Source organism: Electrophorus electricus, chromosome 14 (genome assembly GCF_041902795.1).
Source record: "Electrophorus electricus isolate QZ-2024a chromosome 14, ASM4190279v1, whole genome shotgun sequence".
NCBI classification, from domain to species: Eukaryota; Metazoa; Chordata; class Actinopteri; order Gymnotiformes; family Gymnotidae; genus Electrophorus; species Electrophorus electricus.
In genome coordinates, this window is record NC_137510.1 from 20,621,267 (window position 1) to 20,642,500 (window position 21,234).

The 21,234-nt window shown below is 51.0% G+C and overlaps 1 protein-coding gene and 1 long non-coding RNA gene across 7 annotated transcripts in view; both read left to right on the forward strand.

Annotated features, from left to right (window-relative positions):
• Positions 1-21,234, forward strand: part of mef2d (myocyte enhancer factor 2d) — a 47,358-nt gene that overhangs the window by 11,395 nt on the left and 14,729 nt on the right. For 3 of the 6 annotated variants that reach the window (XM_035530848.2, XM_035530859.2, XM_035530857.2), the window contains exons 2-6: positions 7,407-7,908; positions 10,201-10,404; positions 14,727-14,864; positions 18,728-18,935; positions 19,411-19,467. In XM_035530848.2, coding sequence (XP_035386741.1) covers positions 7,855-7,908; positions 10,201-10,404; positions 14,727-14,864; positions 18,728-18,935; positions 19,411-19,467 — 661 coding nt within the window. In that variant the 5' untranslated portion in view covers positions 7,407-7,854. Of the gene's footprint in view, positions 1-7,406; positions 7,909-10,200; positions 10,405-14,467; positions 14,603-14,726; positions 14,865-18,727; positions 18,936-19,410; positions 19,468-21,234 lie in introns of all 6 variants that reach the window. The other 3 variants (XM_035530855.2, XM_035530860.2, XM_035530861.2) reach the window with 1 other exon arrangement.
• On the forward strand, positions 10,411-13,201 carry LOC145651132 (uncharacterized). Its single transcript, XR_014116859.1, has 2 exons — positions 10,411-10,966; positions 11,916-13,201. It is a non-coding gene; the product is annotated as an uncharacterized LOC145651132 (long non-coding RNA).

A 21,234-nucleotide genomic window follows, 5' to 3' on the forward strand; every position in this document is an offset into this window, starting at 1 on the left:
TTGTCAAAACCAAACAGAAAGGGTAAGAATAAGGCCAAGCTGCAGACAGACGTCAGGCTTGTTTAGTATAGTTGGCTCAAAGTATTAATGGTGTTGCTTGAAGTTTAGGCCTCAGGGTTTGTGGTTTCCTTGTATCATTTTTCTTGTGGTTAGTCTCTGTCAGTTAAAGCACTAGTAGATGGCCATATGATAATTTCCTTGTAGCTGTCTCACTATCTTTATGGCACGTTTTTAAGTTATTGGAAAATATCGAACTCAAACGTGGTTTCTGTGCGTGGACGTCATTGTGGTTTAGCTGACGGATTTGACAGCTATGGAATGTGAAAGCCATGCATTTCTGAAATGTAATGTCAGTGAGCATGCTAAAATGTTTTGCTTATTTATTTATTTTTTTAAAGTCCAGGAAGTTGTAAGAGCCCTAGTGGACCCTCAACCTGACCTGGGCATGGTGACGCATAGTGGTGTTGTCAATGCCGCAATTATATCTGTGGCCTGCCGAGTGGAGAGCCACAGGCTGTTACCCTTACTTATTAAAAAGTTTAGACCACTTGATTTTTAGTGAAATTTTTTTGTTTTGTTTTGTTATCATTTTTTTTATTATATATTCGCATAAACTTATTTTGGAAACAAAACTTAGAAATGCTGAACCCCAAAATCTTTGCATCCAAATTAAAATGAAATTAAAACTCTTACCAAGAGCAGTGGAAATGAGGAATGTTTAGTTAAATCTAAACAGAACCTGGATAACGCATGTTGTGTGCGGCACGCGGAGGACACCATGCTGAGTGTGGCCAAATGGAGTTTTGTGTCACAGCTGTTGGCTTGCAAATCAATGAATAATTGCAAAGGGAGAGCTTGTGATTGACAGCCCAGGTGGAACGGGTCGGTGACTGTGTCGCATGCTTACCAGCCCTTGTGCTTAATGGAGCCTTGTGTGTAGTCCGTGAGGAGAGACTCAGTCTGTGCAGACAGCGACATTTCCTCCAGTAGAGGACTGCTTGTGTTGCTTTAGAAGTAGATTAAGGTCCTTCTGCGTGATAAATTCAGGCTTGCTCTGGAGAGCATGTCTGCACTGGTTGGCCTCTTGCCTTTTGTCTTGTATGTTTTAAAATATTACTTGGCTCATAATTTTTCTCTGATATTTGAGATGTTATTCGGAACCAAAAACAGCCCACTGTCTAGCTTTTCATGTTCCATTAGAAACATCCCAGTTGTAGCTGGCTGCCTTGGCAAGTGACCCAGCACAGAGGCGACTTCCTGTTGCGCCCGACTACGCCTGTGCCTATCGTCAGGCTCCTTTTCCGCGCGTCAGCCTGGCTGACACGCCGTGACGTGCGGGCCTATGAGCCTCGCCCACACCCGCGTTTCAAGTAGTAGCGCTGATGTCATTGCCGCGTGGTTGAAAGGTGTATCTGCGTGGGCCGGACCCCGTCCAAGCACGTAGAGGGTGGAGAAAGGGGTGTGGAAGCGTCTGGGCTGCTTTGTGTTCTCCTCTCCGGCACTAGCGCTAGGCTAGGTGCTCGTGGGTCTTTGTGACGAGCAGGGCTAGGTCAGAATCGGCACTGCCTCTTTGTTGTCAACTGACAGGTCAGACCACATTACCCACCCTGATGCTGTGACAGATAGATAGGTTAATGTCAAATGCTGTTCACAGGTAGACAGCAGCGTTTGTTTATTATGGGAACGAACCAGTGTGAAAATATTTGGCTAACCTCACTAAACAATAGTTGTATTCATTATTGAACATAATACGTGTGAATAATATGACTATTATCATCCTAAATGTTGTTTAAAAGTTATACTGAAAGCATATTCAGAATTAATTTTATAATCTGTTGCCTTCTGGGCAGTGACATTGTAACTATCTATTGCTGGGTCATCGACTGTGTTTGTGTGATTGTTTGATTTTTTGTTTGTTTGTTTGTTTGTTTGTCTGTCCTATGTCAGTCAAATGCCCTGGTAGAGTTGATGCTAGCTGCCGAAAAGTTGCCCTTTGCTTGTGGCCTCCACAGAAAGGCTGAACAGTAGCAGCTGAGAATCGCAGCACCTCCCAACCCCCCTTCCTGTTGTCTGCCAGGAGATGTGCTGTCCTGGCATCGCAGGGCCCCTCCCCTTTGGGATCCAGTTCCTGGGGCGATTTCGATGTCCAACCCCCCACCCCCACCCCCCAATTGCGTGTCCTGGAAGATGCAACCGCAGCCGTCACCGCTCCGCCCCTCCAAGCCACACTGTCACTGGCCGAGGACCCCCTGGCGAAGAAGCGCAGTCACGGTGCGCCGAAGCCAGGAGCCGAGCAGCCATGTTGGAGCGAGTGCCTGCCGGTCTGGGAGCATGAGGCAACAGGCTGGAAATATCCTGCAGTTGGTGCTGGCAGTATAACCCAAGGTTGGAGTAAATCAGTAGAGATTGTCCCGCGGGGCCTGGCGAGCTCCACCACCGCCCCAGTTAGGCCAGAGCCGGCAGCTGAGGAGGGCGTAAGGGCGAGGAGGTGCTTTCTCCGCTCCGCCTGCCGTTAGAAACTTGCTTCAGGTAGGCAGTGCGTGCTGAAACCCAGTCAGCAGAAGCGCCGTGTTCTGTGTATAAAAAACAAACCAACCAACCCCAACCCCCCCCCCCCCCCCCATATAGCCAGTGTTGCTTGTAGGTTTCAGACATCTCAGAGGAATGGTGACTGAGGAGATGTTTTTCACTGGTTGTCCTCCCTCATCCTTTTCTTGTTTGTCTACGTGAATGTGGTCATGGCAGGGTGGGGGGGGGTTGTGGGCCAGTGTTAACCCAGCACTCTGAAGGACCCCCCCCCCCCTTATCTGATCTGTCACCATTGCTTTCACCGCTTTGTCTTTGCATCAGGAAATCATTAGGCCAGTTTTGCTCTGCCTTTTGTTAATTGTCTCAGTGATCTATAGTTCAGATCTCAGTATCATCCAGCCATATCCACGGTTACGGTGCAAGCTCCCATCCCTCCACGCTGATGTCTGGCTGCTTTGCCTTTTCACTCTGCCGGTTCCTCCTTGGATTGCTATGTTGCTTCCTGGCCCTTGGGGCCTGTTTGATCGTGGATCACTGCTAGCAGAGGCGTCCGAGCCCGCGTCCCATTTGCCGCCCTCACGAAAGGCTCCGCAACCAAACGAGTGCTCTCTGCTCAGGGGCCCCAGGGTCGAGGCAGGGAGGCAGCAGCTTCCTTCAGCACTGCGGCTGCTTCGGCCCGGGGCCAGCTGCCGTGCAGAGTCTTCCTCTTATCTCCCGAGCGCCAGGCCTGTCCACCACCAGTCACAGGCGGGGAGGACAGAACTGGACTCCCTCTCTCACACCCCGCACAGGAGATACGGCTGGCACGCTCGCGCACGATGGCGCGACCGCCCGCGGGCGCTGGCGTATGCCCACACATGGACGCGGGCTCTCTGTGATTATCCAAGTGGTGCTCTGGTGCTTCACAGCACTTCAGCGCAAGATGGCTCGTAACAACGCCACATTCAATAGGGCTGTCAGGAGACAGGGATACGTAAAAGGGTCAGGCATCCACTAATGTGGTGATTATGGGTTTAAATAATACAGTAGCCTAGCTGACTCAGTTATTGTTGTTTTTGTATTTAAGTAATTACATTATAATTACATTATATTTAAGTTTATTAATCATTAGCATACAATTTATTAGTATACATTATATACACTGATTAGTGTACAATCTCTCTTTGTAAAAGAATCACTCACATTTTTTCAGTTTCTTGCTCATTCTTGAATTGGCTCAAGTGGAATTTTGCTCAAATGTGAGCTGCATTTTTATTTTGGAAATTGGTAGAAGCCTAAACTGAGTAACCATTGTGTGGTTTTTAGCGCTCTTGGCCATGTGAGTCTGTCTGAGACTCGCATGTTCTTGACAACATGAGTCTGCATTTTCCTTTTCTTCTCCTGAACACTAAAACACAGTTGTGAGGGATTTCATCAAAACCGCTGAAATGTTAACATGTTTGCCATGTAGTACTCCAGCAGGCCTGTGGAATACCCGAATGGACCTGTGATGCACTTTACTGGGCCTGTGGAGTACTTTGAAGGGCCTTTGTGCCATGACAGAGAAACCAACTTCTCTGGCTCACCTTGATCTGCCCTTCCAACTTTTGCCAGAATGTGTCAGTGGTGAGGAGTGATGAAGAAGGATATTTTGGACCTGCTTAGAAAAGATTAAAACAGTAGTCAGGTTTCAGTTCAGTTCATTACAGTTCTGGGTACAAAGTTTCTTCATATTGTAATGAGTGCCTCGATGCACATATCCCCCCCCCCCCCCCCCCCCCCCCCCCCAAGGTGTACATTGTCCGTTTAGAAAAGTGTACCATGAGCTAGAGAGTTGAGCTGAGCGTTATTTACAGTTTCTAACCAACAGGCTTTAAGTCGCACTTTAAGCCTTTTCCTAAACGTTCGGGCAATGCCAGCCTCGCTTGCAATCACTTAAAGGCATCATCTCTCCAGTATGTGCAAACCTGTGGGTCCAGACAGGTGTGCTGGATTCTTTAGTGGACTCTCTGAGCATGACGCTGGCCTTCACCTGGAAACCAATCAGCCGTCGTGACAAGTCTTGCCTGACGGAGCAGGATGAACTTGTCCATTAATTCAAAAGAGCGAAAGAATCGAGTTGGTACGGAATGCACCATTTAGTTTTCCGCAGGGCCCGCGCAAAGGGGGCTAAGTGGCTCAGATCAGTGCCAGGTCGCTGTCTTCTCAGGGCTGGGGGGGGGTAAAAGGTTACCCCATCTGCATGCCCTCGCAGATAAAGAAGGCTTTTCATGTGCCTTTGAAGCCCAGGCTGCCCTCCTGATGCCTGGGTCAGGGCTCTCTACCGATCACCACGTCAGGCACAGCGAGAGGACACACACACACACACACACACACACACCGCACAGCACCCTGCAGAATGAATACATGCGTGCATGTCATACACACATGCAAAAACAGTCCACACCACAGAATGAAAAGAATGCTGAAGCTGATGACAGGGCCTGTTCCATGACACACAATAATACTTGCACACAATAATACAAGATGCGTGTGTGTGTTTGTGTGCATGCGTGTGGGTGTGGGTGCGGGTGTGTTTATGTGCATTTGCTCCTTTGGACTCCTAACTGTCTCAACCAGTGACTTAATAGGTTGAACTTTTTTCTTTCTCTTTGTTTGACCATAAACCACATTGCAAGGCACAAAAGAATTAACGAGAGCTTTGAAGGGTAGTTTAAAACAAAAACAAAAACAAAAAAAAACGTTTGTAATAGGATTCAATATCCTGTTCCACAAGTGGCTGAAAGCTACTGCGTATCCTAAGAAGACTCAGGTTTGCTCCTTTTTTCCGCATCCTGTTGTCTTTAATCTTTCTCACCATATTTCTTAACTGTTACTAGCTGACTAACTGCTGTTCACACACTTAACCACACAGTCCGACATGACAACCATCCCAGCTCACCGCGGCTTCCCCCGCGTCCGTTTCGGGGCCGGCGTGACTGCCCAGCCCGCTGGGACATCCTTCTCCGCTTACTGCAGAGTGGGGGGCATTTGCCCACCCATTGTCAGGAGGGGAAACCAGTTTGTTCCCATGTGGTCGCATCGAATAATTTATAATGTTGTTTTTCTCAGAACCGGCCCCCCCCAACCCCGTCCAATTTGTTAAAGATACTTTAAGAAATGGAATAAACAAATGGCCCGGTTTTGAGTTGTAGCGACTCCAAGCCATCAATATTTATGCACAGCTCCGCGGCGGAAAGAAAATGAAGCGTGCCGCCAAAGGAGGAAAAGACGAGCTCGTCCCATGACCGGAGTGGATCGATCACGAGCTCATTCCCTGACCCAACAAACCCCCCAACACTGCAGCGCACTTGTCACCGCTTCTATATCGGTTCGCCCTGGTGCACATCCTGTTCTCTTCAGGGGTTGCTTATGCTTCTTTTAAAGCAGTTTGGGGTTAAATGGGGTGAAATCCCTCCCGACCCTTCAGACCGAACGCGGAGTGGTGCGCTGGCCGGGGGATTGTGGGAAATGAGCGAGTGCCGAGGCCAGGCTTCCCCTCTCCAGACTCAGCGAGAAGCCTACGAATCGATGACGGGGGTGTGTGCTGGGGGCCGGAGGTGCGGCGGTAGGTCTTCCTCCTTACTGCCATGTGCCTGTCATAGCAAGTCTGCTCTTGGCGCCCGGCATGCTGGACCGTGTGTGTGTGTGTGTGTGTGTGTGTGTGCGTGTGTGTGTGCGTGTGCGTGCGCGTGCGCGTGCGCGTGCGTGTGCGCGTGCGCGTGTGCGTGCGTGTGCGTGTGTGTCTATATATAGAATGCTATTTTGAGGCTTTGTGTGTTTATTTCTTTCTTTGTGCTGAGGCGGAGAGATGGTTATAGCAGGTTTTAAAACGATCATGGCCCACATGGCTATTCTGAGGTTGCATGTAGCTCATTCATGCTTGCGTTAGCTCTGGCATGCGCGCGTCACCAAGCGTGGAGACGGCCCCACCCACGCACACATGCCTCGCGCCTGCTTCCACTGTGTATATTCCTGTGAACTGAACCTCCGCACACATGAGGCCTATATACCATCTCTGCCCGCTGTCCAGGGGCATCGAGTGGGCCGAACATTGGTAGAAGTAGGACAGAACTGAAAAGCTTGAGCTCACTCTCAGCTGCAGTAGCTAGTAGGCTGTCTGTGGTAATAACCGTAATGTAATCGTGACGGTGTGCGTTTGCCCAACTGCTGTGAGCAGAGGCACTCTTCCAGCTCCGCCGGGCCGGGGACGGATGCCTGTCCGCCCCCTCCCACCTGCCAGGCTCCTCCCACCCACGTCGCACCCGGCGTCCCTTAGTAATCACATGCGGAGGTGTGCCAGGTGGGCAGCCCGGCGAGGCACACCGCTCTGGCTGTGCTGTCTCTGATGGAGCTGATGCAGCACGGCTCACTTCCTGCCGTCATACAGCACAGGAGCTGCCCTCCCATCCCTCCGGGAAACGCAAACCCCCAGAGGGGTGTTCCTCCCAGTCTGTTCCTACTGCACATTCTGCGTTCTAGAGCAGTTTTCGGGAGAAAGGTCTAAAGAACTGTCTGTCTGCTTAATAGGCAATTATACCTGCCTTGCATTCGAGATGCTTTATTCCAATCTTTCTTACTAAAGTTTTTTTTTTTTTTTCATTGAAGTGAGATTATGGTTTCCTTCCCAAAACCTTTAATGATGTATTTATTTACTGTAGTTTAATTTTACAAAATAATGCAGTTCTGATGTTGACTACATGCTTTTTCTTGACCTGTATTTTTTTTAATAATGCAATCTGTCACAGCACGATGTGTTGTAATTTGGCATGTGATTGTACATGTAAGGCATGTCATTTGAAGTTGGCAGGGTTAGTTTATTGTTATTCTCTTTTATAGGTCCATATTCTCTTTTATAGGTCCATAACTCATCTTCATAATCATCACCATCATCACCACCACCACCACCACCATCATCATCATCATCATCATCATCGTCGGCGGCGGCGTGCGGGGGCCGGATCGCAGCGCGGACCCAAATCCGATGACTTGCAGCCTGAGCGGACCGTGATCTGAAGGCCCCGCCCACAGGCCTCGCTCGGTCCTTCCTGCCCTGGTGTTTCTCGTCTGTGGGGGAGGAGCCGCGAGCTCAGCTGCCTCAGACAGGTGGAGCGGCCAGAGAGGGGGACGGTGTGTGTGCGTGCGTGTGTGTGTGTGTGTGTGTGTGTGTGTATGCGCGAGCGTGAGCAAGGCCAACACCTGAGTCGCCATTTGCTGCCCGCCGTTGTTTGAGACAGGCGTGACCTCTGTTATCTGATCTCATCACGAGCTCCACCCTGCCCCCAGCCCTGCCCAGTCAAAGCAGACATGGGGAGAAAAAAGATCCAGATCCAGCGAATCACAGATGAGCGGAACAGACAGGTGAGAAACCTGGCACACTGGTTGTGTCTGTGTGTGGGTGTGCGCGTGCTTTTTATTGCTTTTATTTATGTGAAGCCAACAGAGAAAACTGGGACTTGATCTAAGATAAAAAAAACTGCCATCCTTGCCCTTTCAGAATGTTGCCACCTGTTTGAGCTGGGAGGCTGTGTACATCCATCCTCAGATACACTGCCTGTGAGGCAGGGTTTTCTTTTTGGGGGGGGGTGGTTGAGTCCAAGCTGATTTTTCAGGTCAGTTTTCTGGACTTTTCATGTCTCCCATGGTGAGACATGAAAAGTGTCTGTCTCAGGTATTCACCCAAACTCGCAGGGGCTCAGGATTGTGTACTTACTGAGACTCACATGGGCTCAGCTGTGTGTGTGTGTGTGTGTGTGTACTCGCATGGGCTCAGGTATGTGTGTACTCACCGAGACTCACATGGGCTCAGGTGTGTGTGTGTGTACTCACCGAGACTCACATGGGCTCAGGTGTGTGTGTGTGTGTACTCACCGAGACTCACATGGGCTCAGGTGTGTGTATGTACTCACCGAGACTCACATGGGCTCAGGTATGTGTGTACTCACCGAGACTCACATGGGCTCAGGTATGTGTGTACTCACCGAGACTCACATGGGCTCAGGTGTGTGTGTGTGTACTCACCGAGACTCACATGGGCTCAGGTGTGTGTGTACTCACCGAGACTCACATGGGCTCAGGTGCGACTTACCTGGGTTCCTTTAGCTCTTAGCGCCTCTCTTCCAGCAGTTGTAACCTCACAGCAGCTCACCCTCGGCTGGATACAACACATACTTTGAATGAACCAAAATGTGACATTCTTCCATTTATCCAGTGCATGGACCGAAAGATATGAAAAACATACCTAGACTTCTTTTATTCTTTTAAATCAGTAACCAGTTTTTCCATTGCAACCATTTTTTTCAAACAGTTTTGATCAGCTACTCCTAACTTTTGGATAAAACAACGTTATGGCATCTTCTCACTGGCAACACAAAGGCCACATTTTTAAATTCGAATTTGATTTGATTTTAAACACCTTAATTAATTACATTCAACTCCTGGAGGCGCATGCAGAGACGCGTGCGGGTAGCGGTCTGGGGAAGCGCGCATAGCTGCGGTGTCTCCTGTGCGGCCCGTGGCAGGCGAGAGTGTGTCGTATAAAGGTCGGTAGCGCTACGTACAGCCCCGAGGTTAATTGTATTGGAGGAAGATTGGAGCGGGACCCGTCCACCACTGTGACCTCCCGCCACGGGTCCACACGGCCTTCCCGCAGAGATTTGCACGTTGCCATTGGTTACCTGCCAGGCTATTTTTGATGCCAATTATGTTGTGCTTGTTTGTAGTGGATTTCGTGTTGGTCGAAGGAGAGCCATGATTCTCTCGGTGTCTAATGAACCACGTCTTCTTTCACACTGGTTAAAATAATGTCTCATTGTCATATATAGTACATTTTATCTTTTATTTCTGTTCATTTTGTCTCATTTTTGTCTGCAAGGAGACACCACCTGATTTTTTGATTGCAAGACTGTACTTAAGTAAAACATTATTGTGTGCACGGTTTGGACTGACGTTAAAAAAGCAAGCTCGTCAGCAGCAAAATGTCTTTTTATTTCTATAATGCACTTTATGGTGTTGAAAGAATATTGTTTTGCTACCTTTTATGTTCAGTCTCCTGCTTTTTAGACCTTTTGAAGGATTCCACAGCTCAGCAGATGAATTCTTGTTGTTTATTTATGTCTGGTCATCTAGCTTTGTGTGTGTATGTGTGTGTGTGTGTGTGTGTGTGTGTGTGTGTGTGCACAAGCAATTTGAAGGTGTGATTTAAAGAGGACAGTTTCAGTGCCTATGGAAGCAAATCTGAAATGAATTGAATTAGTGCCAGCAGGGAGAACAAGTTCTATCAGAGAAACAGAAGGCATCACACTGCTGGTTTGACACAGCGCTGCACCACTGTAACACGCTCAGCGTGGTGGGGGGTGGAAGTCTTGTCGCAGAGATGATTCAAATCAATAAGGCTTCCAGAGGAGAACACTGTTAACGTAGCTAAGGGCCAGATTCACATTTAAACAATATAGACCCTCTATAAAATATGTATAAGGAGGAATTGGAGGGGGGGGGGGGGGGGGGGTTCTGCAAATCTCTGCCACTACTTTTATTATTGGAGATTTCTTGTGCACCAGGCCTAGTGAAATGTATGCTTTCCTGAAAACCTGGTTCCTCTCTCCTCTCCCCTCTCCCTGTGCCTTCACTCCTTGGCCCCCGCCGCCCGGCCAGGTGACTTTCACCAAGCGAAAGTTCGGCCTGATGAAGAAGGCCTACGAGCTGAGCGTGCTGTGCGACTGCGAGATCGCCCTCATCATCTTCAACCACTCCAACAAGCTGTTCCAGTACGCCAGCACCGACATGGACAAGGTGCTGCTGAAGTACACCGAGTACAACGAGCCGCACGAGAGCAGAACCAACGCGGACATCATCGAGGTAACGCCCTCAGCCACAACACCCCCGACACACGCACACTCTCGCCGGCCCCTGTTTGACTACCGCGGACTGCCATGGCGAGGTTGGGGCCAGCTTAGACGATGGTTGGTTCAGTATAAGCTTTAAGATGCTAATATTGGCCACATAAATGTAGGCTTTTCTTATTTGAGAGTTCAGGCTGCTCTGTTTTTTTTACCCGTTCACTTGCTTGTTTTCTTTCCTCATTTTTTTTTTTTCCCCCCTTCTCCCCAAGCCGTGCAGAGCGGGTCGGAGGCCTCGCTTTTTAGCCGTCGCTTTTACGGGAGCTAAGCTAAGCAAGGGGAGGGAGTTGAGGGCCCAGGGGGCGTGGTCTCCTGTGGGCGTGGGCCCGAGAGCAGCTTGCTGCTGGTGTAGGGGAGGTTTAGAGGCTTATGGATCTCGATACGGCTCTGGCTGCTTGCCTGGAAGATGGTGGGAGAGCAGAGGTAGGACAGCTGGACCTTCTGACTCCCCCTGGCCTTGGCGTGAGCGAGAGGGCTACACACACACAGGCACACACGGGCACACACACACTGCCCATCCGGTAAGTCCTATCTCAACCAACGCAAGATAGTGGCTGCCAGCATACACAAATGTTTGAAAGAGGTCTACAGTGTATCCGGCCATAAATAACACCTTTTGGTGTTCAAGAACCACTACACGAATACGTGAACACATTTCTGATAGTGAAGTTGTGCGGTCCGCTTATGTTCGCATTGGAACACACGTCTTCAGTTATAAAGAATTAGCAGAGGTATGATGGAAAAGGCACTTAGTACATATCACATGGGTGTGTGATGGTGAGAATGAGCTGCATGCGCGTGTGTGTGTGTGTGTGTGTTTGCGTGCGTGTGGGTGTGTGTGTGTGACTTTTTCATCACCACAAAAGACTGCACTAATAGAAATGCATGCTTCCTATTGGTTGCAGCTGCAGAGGGCTTAAGCATGTACAGAGGGAGCGAGGGGGTGTGTGTGAGTGAGTGCGTATGCGTCTGTGTGAGTGCGTACGTATGGCTGTGTGTGAGTGAGCGTGTACGTGTGTCTGTTCATATGCACGCTTTAGCGTTTAGTGGACTAGAAAGCTGTCTCATGTAATGTTGAGATGCAGTGCCTGACGCCCAGGGCCTGGTGAAGAATGTGTGTGCAGTGCCGGGTCACAACGTGGCCCTCACCTGAACCTGCAGACGCCGGTTTGGGGTGTCCCAATACAGTTTCTGGCCTGCGTGCAGTGCGCCATGGGTTCAGACCCCGCCGGTTCGCTGTTCTGTCTGAGTAGATTTCTCCTAGTAAGATGTGTGTTTAAATAATGGAGGCTGATGCACATGTTGTTGAGTGTAAGCAATGAGATGAGAGAGGAGTTGCTCTCTGTCGTCCATTTATTATGTACACACACACCATGCAGGCAGGCATTCCTTCACACACTGTGTCACGGAGCAGTCGCATGCTCTCTTGCCCTCTCTGCTGAGTGTGTGTGTGTGTGTGTTTCCTGCCAGAGCAAGTTAATCTGCTTCACTGCAGAGAGCGTGTGAGAGAGGGAAGATGTGGGAACATGTCACGCCAGAATACAGAGCATGGCGTTAAGGGATCCATCAAGATTGGACAGGAACGAGGGATTGAAAAGGGGAAATAGAGGAGAAATAGCGAGGGAAGTCCTATTCCGAGGCAATTCGGCGGGGAGGAGAAGTGCACAGGATCCGACCTCTGACCCCGCTTGGACTGTGGGGAGCTCTCCGCTCTTTGCAGAGGGCCTCCCGGTTCTTCGGCACGGCTCTGTCCTTCCGTCTGTCCCGCGGCCGGAGGCAGCTTTGTGAGGGTGCTGTCCGACTCAGGAGGGCAGGGGGGAGGCCTTTCAAGGTGGAACCCTGCGCCCATTGGCCGCGTTGTGATCCCTGTGGCCTAATCCGACTTTATCACGTCAACCGGATTTCCACACCTCCCATAAAGCCTGTCACATCCCTGCATGGGCAGGAGCAGCGAACCCTCGCAACCCGCCTCGGCCACCATACAGGCCGAGTTGAGTGACCCTGCAGCGCTGGCCCGGCTGGTGTCTCTGGGAATGCTGTGGTGTGTGTGACGCACTCACCTGACCTCTCCTGTGCTGCAGAGGGAACGTACAAACGTGTAGTCTGTTCACAGTGGAACAGTAGGCAGTCCTCAATCACTGTGTGACATTAAAAAAAAACCCTACACACACCACATACATACACAAACACCCACACCCACCATACCCACAGAACACCACACACACCCGCATACCCTCATACACATGTACACACAGTGAGCAGCTCTGTCAGGGCCACGTGGGGAAACGGTAGAAGTGTCTTTAAAATGGCGCCTCTGAGCAGCAGAGGTGCAGAGCAGGAAGGAGCCGCCCTCTCCGCGCTAAGCGTCTCCGCTCAGCGACAGCCCTCGGGCGGGAGCGCAGCCCCCGGGGACAGCCCCCAGGGCCCTGCGTTACATTCTGCCTCCACGGACCCACATCACATTCTGCGTCCCACGCCGAACGCCCCTCCAGCCGCTCTCCCGTACGCCCGGGAGACTTCGGGAGAAGCGGCGAGAATTTGAGAAGGACGGATGGGAGGATGGGGAGACGGAGGGCACAGGAGGACAGCGATGAGTCAGTCCAGAGAGTCGTGGGTGAGATTGATGACAAAAGGGGAGGAGGAGGAGGAGGAGGAGGAAGGAAAGAGTTGAACAGCGAAAGAAAGAATGAGAGAGAGAGAGAGAGAGAGAGAGAGACAGAGAGAGACAGAGAGAGACAGAGAGAGACAGAGAGAGAGAGAGAGACAGAGAGAGAGAGAGAGAGAGAGAGAGAGAGAGAGAGAGACAGAGAGAGAGAGACAGAGAGACAGAGAGAGAGAGAGAGACAGAGAGAGAGAGAGAGAGAGAGAGAGAGACAGAGAGAGAGAGAGAGAGACAGAGAGAGAGAGAGAGCAGGAAGGATGGGTTAATGGTAGACTGGAGGAGAACCAGTCAGAGTGCAGGCGGGGGTGAAGGGAGGGGGAGGGGCACGAAGGCAGAAGCTCCAGCCAGTCAGAGCTCGCCGAGCTCTGCAGGGGAATCTTACCTTGGCAACACAAGAGAAGCTGGGCACATGAGAGAGAGAGCCAGCAGCTAGAGGAGCGGAGGGACAGGTGAACAGATGGACTGGGCCCAGAGACAAGCGGATCAGCTGACGCACTCCTCCGTGTGTGTGCGCGCGCGTGCATGCGTGTGAGCGAGGGAGAGGTGCGAACTAACAGGAATGTTGTGCTGCCCTTGTCGCCACCCGATGGAGTTTGGTTTTTTTGTTTTTTGTTTGGTTTTTTTTTTCCCACTGCCTGTAATTTCTGCGAACCTCAGCTTATACTGTTCTCATGATCTCAAGCATGGGAGTAGCTAAACATCCCTGCATGTTCTCATCCATCTGTTTCATTAATGATAAATTACGTTGAATCCACTGTAATATATTATCCCTTGACGGTCGATCGTCTAAGACCTTTTCTGTTTTTATTCCTGCAATTTGCTGCAGTATATAAATTTAACAGGGTGGGTTTTTCTGAGGCCCGTGTGATCCAGCCTTCTCCTCGTACTGGGTGTGGTGGTCTTACGCAGAGTTCTTTTTCTGTTGGGTTACAGTCCCCTCCATCAGCAAAGCTACTTACACCAAAGCTTGTCTGGGAAATCCTATCAAAATAAAAGCCCTCCAGAATAGTACACGAGCCCCACTCCAACCCTGACTTGCATGCACTCTGTTTACTACTTTCTTTCGTCTTTCAGCTTATTTGGTTTTTTTTTTTTTTCCCCCAAGCATATTTTCTCAAAGGCGGTTTTCTGCCTTGCTTGCAGTTGCGGGATATTGCAAGTCATAGTTAAATCGCTGGTAAAGTCATTGCCAGCGATGAATCTAATTCACCCTTCCTGCCGTCCCAGAGCTTGCAGAGGGGTGAACTGGAGCTGAGGTGTGTCGAGCCCTCGATAGCGATAGATGTAAAGTGCTGACTCTGTGCTCAAAAGTGAAGTGTCCTCCTATTTTTCCCCTCTCTCCTGTTCCGAACCTTTTAAGACGTTGCGAAAGAAAGGCTTTAACGGTTGCAACAGCCCAGAGCCGGACGGCGACGATTCGATCGACCAGAGCCCCTTACAGGACGACAAGTATCGCAAGAGCGAGGAACTGGACATCCTCTTCAAACGATACGGCGTGAGTACATCTCTTCCCTGGGCCATTCTAACATCTCTCTCCCTCTCCCTCTCTCTCTCTCTCTCTCTCTCTCTCTCTCTCTCTCTCTCTTCCTCTCTCTCCCTCTCCCGGGAGCTAAATGAAGGCTCTGAACAAGAAAGAGCACCGGGATTCGGAAAGCCCGGACCCCGAGGAGCCCTTCTCACTCACGCCTCGCACTGAGGAGAAGTACAAAAAAATAGACGAGGAGTTTGATAAAATGATGCAGAGCTATAGGCTGTCAGTGAGTACCAGTGTGAAGGGGACCGCTCGGCCCGCCAAGCCGACTCACATGGCGCCTGCCAGCCACGTTGCCCCCAACCATCACCCCCTGCAATCCCTGCACCCACCCCACCCCTCCCCCCCAGTCCCAGTGAATGTGTGCGCTCGGGTGCCCGCTCCGGTCGTCGGAAAGGAAAGTGCGATCTGGAAGTGATCCTGTCCTTCCTTTGTTGAGCCACAATTGGCTTTTGGCTCAAGTTTTCCATGATGACACGATCCTGAATGTTTGCCGAGAACAGGCACCTGACTCCAGGGACCTCCCCCTTTTCTTGTTTTTCTTTCTTTCTCTCTTTTTTGGTGTTTGCGAGGTGGCGAGAGGCATGTTTTAGCTTTGTCGGATAAGCCTCTCTACCTCACCAGCTGGGAGGGAAATCCTCGGAGTAGGGTATACGCTTAGAGACGTGCCTCCAACAACCCCCCCCCCCCAACCCCACCCCCCCACCCTCCCTTGTCTGCCATGGTATCTGTGCAAGGATTAAAGTTGAACTCATATGTGTCAGATCTGCCGTACAGAATGACGACCAGGCCACCCAGCAAAGCATTCACTGGAGATGGCAAACGCAAGCATACAGCACCTCTCATCCTTCTCTTCTTCTCTACTGTCTCTCCCTTCCTCTGCAGTCTAATCCGCACCTGACAGCCCAAGGTAGCAGCACGCAGAATCTCACTTTAGCCATGTGCACTGCTCTAACAACAAAATCCAAATATTCGCCTGTAGAAACGCCAACCTGTAGAACATTATTTCAGTTTTATTTGTTTGGACAGTGTCGCACATTAAGATGCGTTTTGATTTCAGTTTTAAATTCTTATCCTTCTGGCACCAAAAGGTCTGTCCTGTTAGCGTCGGACCACAGTTCAAGCTACGTAGTTCATTATACCTAAATTAAAAATAAGGTTTGGATGCAAACTGTGTTTTAAACACACCCAAAGCGATGGAATATCTCACCGTTACCAACAGAACGGAAGAGACTCTGTTACTCAATCAGCAGCAAATGGCTCTCCGCGTAGCGCCACGTGTCACCCCGAGCGCACGCGAGCCCGCGGCTTGGCTCCGTACGGAAGCCGACGGAACCAGGGCCACGGGGGCGGTGTGTTGAGAGTGAGCGGTGGTGAGCTCAAGCGGGGGGGGGGCTCGGCGCTCCGCACCCCAAACCAAATGAACACCGCGCTTGTTTCTGCACTGCAGGCTTCACAGAGCCGCAGTACGGCACAAGCAGAAAGTAGGTGGCGTTTGGCACTAGTCCGTCGAGCCCACGCACAGCTCCCCCACCCCCCCACCGCCGTACATGGCTCAGGCTCGAGATTTGAATTTCTTTTTTTAATGCATCTGGAAGAAACTTTTCCCTAGTTTATTCACCACAAATCTTTCCAAAGTCTTTCCAAGGCTATCCGAGTGGACTGGCTCTCGCTGAATGTCCAATACAGTTCGACCAAATCAGCTGAAGTGATGTTTGATGGCATATCATTCACCCAGATGGAGTTCATGGATAATCGTTTCCTGTCACTATGAAACTCGCACTGAGCACAAGGCCCCAGCTGTGAGCCATTTTCTTATTAGAACCATCTTGGAATTTATTTTTCTTTCTTTTTTGTATTTTAATTTTTCAGCAAAAAACATTGAATCCATTAAATGAGTAATCAAATTTGGGTGGCACGTGTTTTTCTCTGAGCAAAGTACACTGGAAAGTGTATGGCATATTCTGTTCTAGGGTATGGCGTATTCTGTTCTAGGGTATGGCGTATTCTGTTCTAGGGTATGGCGTATTGTCTTGAGCTGTGAACTGAGGGTAAATAGAGGGTAAACATGCTTGATGCAAGACCACAAAATCCTCCTGAGAGGTCATTTGTAATGTGTTTGTTACTGAAAGTAGTACTCTATGCAGTACCAAAAATAATAATATATCCAGATGGTGTTTTGGAGTTCAGTGTGGTGGTATCTGGTTGGTATTTGTAGCTCTCAGCACTCCTGTGCCAGTTTTGTAATTCTTACCAAACCTTTACAACCACTCTGCTAGTCTATCGAATAGTCTTAACATTCAGTCATCAAAATCATTTCTAATAAATTTCTTGACAAAAGTAAATATATATCTTAGTCCGTCCTTTCCTTGTGCCTTAGATTCGCTCAGTTGATTCAGCCTTTGAATAAACTTGATATTTTTCATGTGAGGTGTATTTGATGTACTGTCTTTGATGTACTGACCTATTATTAATACTACAGACCGTATTGTGGAATCATTTGGAGCACACGTTTACATTTGAACTCCCACTTCATTTTTTTTTCCTGTCGTGCCCTGCGTGACTGTGATTCACTAGGGAAAGAAAAAGCTGCCATCCCTGAACAAGGGGGCAGAATGTTCTAGGACTCCTAGTCACATACTCTGAAACTGTACCTGGATCAGATTTATCTCCCTTCTGCCTGGCTGTCACTGTCGGTTTCCCGTCGAGTCCAGGGTCCTGTCTGGTGTTGTATGCTTCCCGTTTCCCTTCCATTTTAACCCCGTTCCCGCTAACCCCCCTCCTCCACCCGTGTGTGGTGCTGTAACACCCAGCTACACCCCGCCCCCACCAGGCCACCAGCATGTTTCGCTGGGCTACGTCAGTCACGTTCTCCAGTCAGTGCCTCCGCTCAGGACCAAGCTGAAAACGCACGAGCACACAAACGGGGCAGGTTTTGAGCCCCGACCAATGTGCTGCAGTATTAGTCGCCAGTCCATTGCTAACGTCCTTGGATGGACAGGCTCCTTCGTGTGCTACGTTCGGTATGAATCAAGCAGCAGTTTCTCAGACGCAGAGTCTCCTCAGTTTGAACTCTGAGACTGACAGGCCCTCGCTTAGTCAAAACACATCAGTCGGCGAAGCGGAGAACAGCAGGGTAGGAAGAGCACGGAGGTGCGGAACACACCGCTGACTCCGTTAAACTGGGTCTCTCGCAGGACACCAGGGGCCCGCCACGGCCCACATTCCAATTTTAGCGGCCCTGCATGCGCAGAGGAACCCCGGGGAAAACGGGTCTTCGTCAGAGCTGGTTGGACAGTTTGAGTGCACCTAGTGCCCAAAGTGGCCAATGACGCTTTGCGGAGTGCTGGAACAGCCAATCGGCACTGCTGTCCAAGCTGTCTCCCGGAAGAAGACACAACCGCGCTGTCTCTCAGACACCTGAAGGAGCAGTGTGATGGACTACTTTGTAGCCGTTGCACATCATTTGGCACTGGGAGCTACTTTCTGAGGTGTTTTTTGTTTTAATCATATCTAGATATGAAGCAGTCTTGAGGCTTGTACACCTCTGTCAGCTTCTGTGAGAGTAGAGCCACAGATGACTAGTAGCCCCTCTAACGTTCGTGAGGAAGATGATATTAACATTGCATTTTCTTCTAAGCTGCACATGCTCTGCTTTTGGGGAGTTTGCACAAGTCACTGGCATGCTATTAAAAGTGGGTGTGGGTGTGGGTGTGGTTGGGCGTGGGCGTGTGTGGCTGTGTGTGTGCGGCAGTCATAGCGCATATTGTTTAACGACGTGTGTGTGTGTGTGTGTGTGTGTGTGTGTGTGCGGGCGGGCGTGTGTGTGCGCGGGCGTGTTGTGTGTGTGCGCGCACGTGCGGGCGTGCATGCGTGTCTGTGTGCGCGTGCTTTTGCGCGTGCGTCTGTGTGCATGCACGTGTGTGTGCGTGCGTCTGTGCGCGCGCGTGTGTGTGCGTGCGTCTGTGAGCGAACGCGCGCGCGTGTGTGTGTGTGTGCATGTGTGTATGTAAGAGAGAGAGAGAGAGAGAGAGAGAGAGAGAGAGGCGGCGACATCACTAACTCTCCTCTCCACATGTGCTTTCTCAGTCTGCAGTGCCGGCGCCAACTTTCTCCATGCCAGTCACAGTGCCGGTGTCCAATCAGAGCCCTCTCCCCTTCAGCAATCCCAGCAGCCTCGTCACCACCTCCTTCGTCACCTCCACGCTCACAGACCCACGCCTGCTCTCTCCCCAGCAGCCGCAGCTCCAGAGGAACACGGTGTCCCCCGGCCTGCCCCAGAGACCGGCCAGCGCAGGTGAGGACGACTCGGGTGGGGAGGCAGGGACAGGTGATCCTGACTCGGGTTTACTGGGCTGAAGACGCGCGGGACCCTCACGCGGGACCCTCACGAGCACAGGACGGACTTGGGTGCGCGTCACGTTTTCTTTGTGCGCTGGTCGTTCAGGCGGCCGAAACCCTCCCCGAGCACCGTAGCAAAGGAGCAGACTGCTGGTCCGTCACGGTGAACACTGAATTCTGAAACCGTTTAGGTGTGCTCCAGCAACATTTGCTCAAAGGGGGCTGATGCGGTCTGTGACGGAGGGCAAGTCAGAGACCTTGAGATAATAACTGAGTGTGTTAAAAGGACTCGCTCACAGTGCAGTCCAGACCTGTTCAGTGTGTCTGAAATTGCCACTTAAAATCCTATCACTCACTCGGCTCTCTCTCCCCCTCTCTCTGTCTCTCCTTTTTCTCCTCTCACCCATCATGCTCCCCCCCCCCCCCCTCAGGTGCTCTTCTAGGAGGTGACCTCAATAACTCAAACGGGGCATGTCCGAGCCCAGTGGGTGAGTGCCTTTCATCTTCTGCTCCGCTCTGCGCGCCCTCAGCCTTTCAGTCACTCCAGCGCGGGCAGCGGGAGGCGGAAGGCAGGGAGCTGGCCACGCCCCCAGAGCTAGCGGAGCGGCTCGTGGCAGGACGCCGCGGCCTGACACGCCATCACTTACGCGCGCAAACACTACACGCATGCACACCTGTTGGATGCCAACAGCTGAGGATCACATGGTGCTCTCAAAGCTTGTAAACAGCCATCCCTAAGGGAACACGCGATGGGGCAGGGTGACCAAAATGACAAACCTGAATAGCATAAATGGTGTGGACTAACGCGCCCTTCCAGCAAATCACCCGCGTGCAAACGCGCACACACACACGCGCGCGCGCGCGCGCTTGCGCCCTCTTTCTGCTCTGCCACGCTCCTTGCTCTCGGCTTTTCTCCATATCTCACTCGTGTGTGTGTGTGTGTGTGTGTGTGTGTGTGTGTGTGTGTGTGTGTGTGTGTGCGTGCGCCACGCTGTGCTGCCCCGCCTGGAGGGCAGCACAAGGCTGGCCAGGGGCCTCGCCTCGCAGGCAGCCTTGAGACACACTAACAGCTGGAGGTTTGAGCCCTGTCGCTGTAGCTCATTAAAGAGCAAATGTGGCTTGTGCACCCTTCAGTGATCACAGCTCACTGGCCACTTTGTTGTGAAGCCACTGTCACTACAGCAGAGGGATCGTGGACTCAAAAGTTATACCAAAGATCTATGTAGAACAGCGAGTGCTCCACTACTCCCCTCAGCTCTCTCGCTCTCTCTTTCTTTCTTTTTTTTCTTTTTTTTTTTGTCCTTTCTCTTACTTTCTTTTTTTTGATTTTCTCTTTCTTTGCTTCTTTTTTTCAGCCTTTCCTTCTGTCCATCTGTCTTTCTTTCCCTCGCTGCCTCCATTCTCAGCTGTTGCTGTTGAGAAGGAGTTCAAGGAATGTCAGCATTGACGTCACTACACATTCCTGCCTTTCCCACTACCAGCCTGGAGTAATCGGACCCTGGGCTTGGAGGTGTAGGGGAGGGCTTGGAGGTGTCGGGAGAGGGGTGGAGGCGGGAGGTGACGGGAGGACCTAGCGGGACGAGAGACTCGCTCGCGCACACTCGCGCACAACCACCATGCACTCATAATCGGTCGCGTCCAATTGCATCCACATACTGCACATAGATCTAGGCCCGGTGCTCGTGAAGGGATCCGCTTGCACGCACGTCCCTGCCCTGCTGTTGCAGCCTGATGGTTCTGTTACCGAGGGTGACCCGCTAAGCCCCCACCCCCGCAGGGCTGCATGCTGCGCGTTTGCGCTCTGAGCCAGAGACGCAGCCCCTCCGTACACGGCCTTTCAAATGCGAGCCACCACATCACACTTCTGTAGCGGCCGCGCGTGTGTGGGCTGTCCAGCAGGACGCAGGCATAGGGAGCAGCGCGATCGCCTTCCAGCTCCGATTCACCCCCCCGGAGGAGCGGCTAATCCGCCCAAGTGCTGTCGGCCAGGATCGACAGGCTTTACTGGAACCCTGAAAAAACTTTGACACGTTTGATGCATTTATTGCATTTTTAGGTGATTCCTCTTCTTTATGTTTCACTGCTGTACTGTTTTTGAAATGTTTGACGTTTTAAACTCAGGGATCATTTGACAGTTGTGGTAGTCATTTGTGTAGACATGACACGTTCTAGAACAGAAACGTCCCTGTTAAGAAACTCGCTGCTGTTTGTGTGTGTCCTAGGTTGAGAGTAATGAGTCATGAGAATCCCCAGTG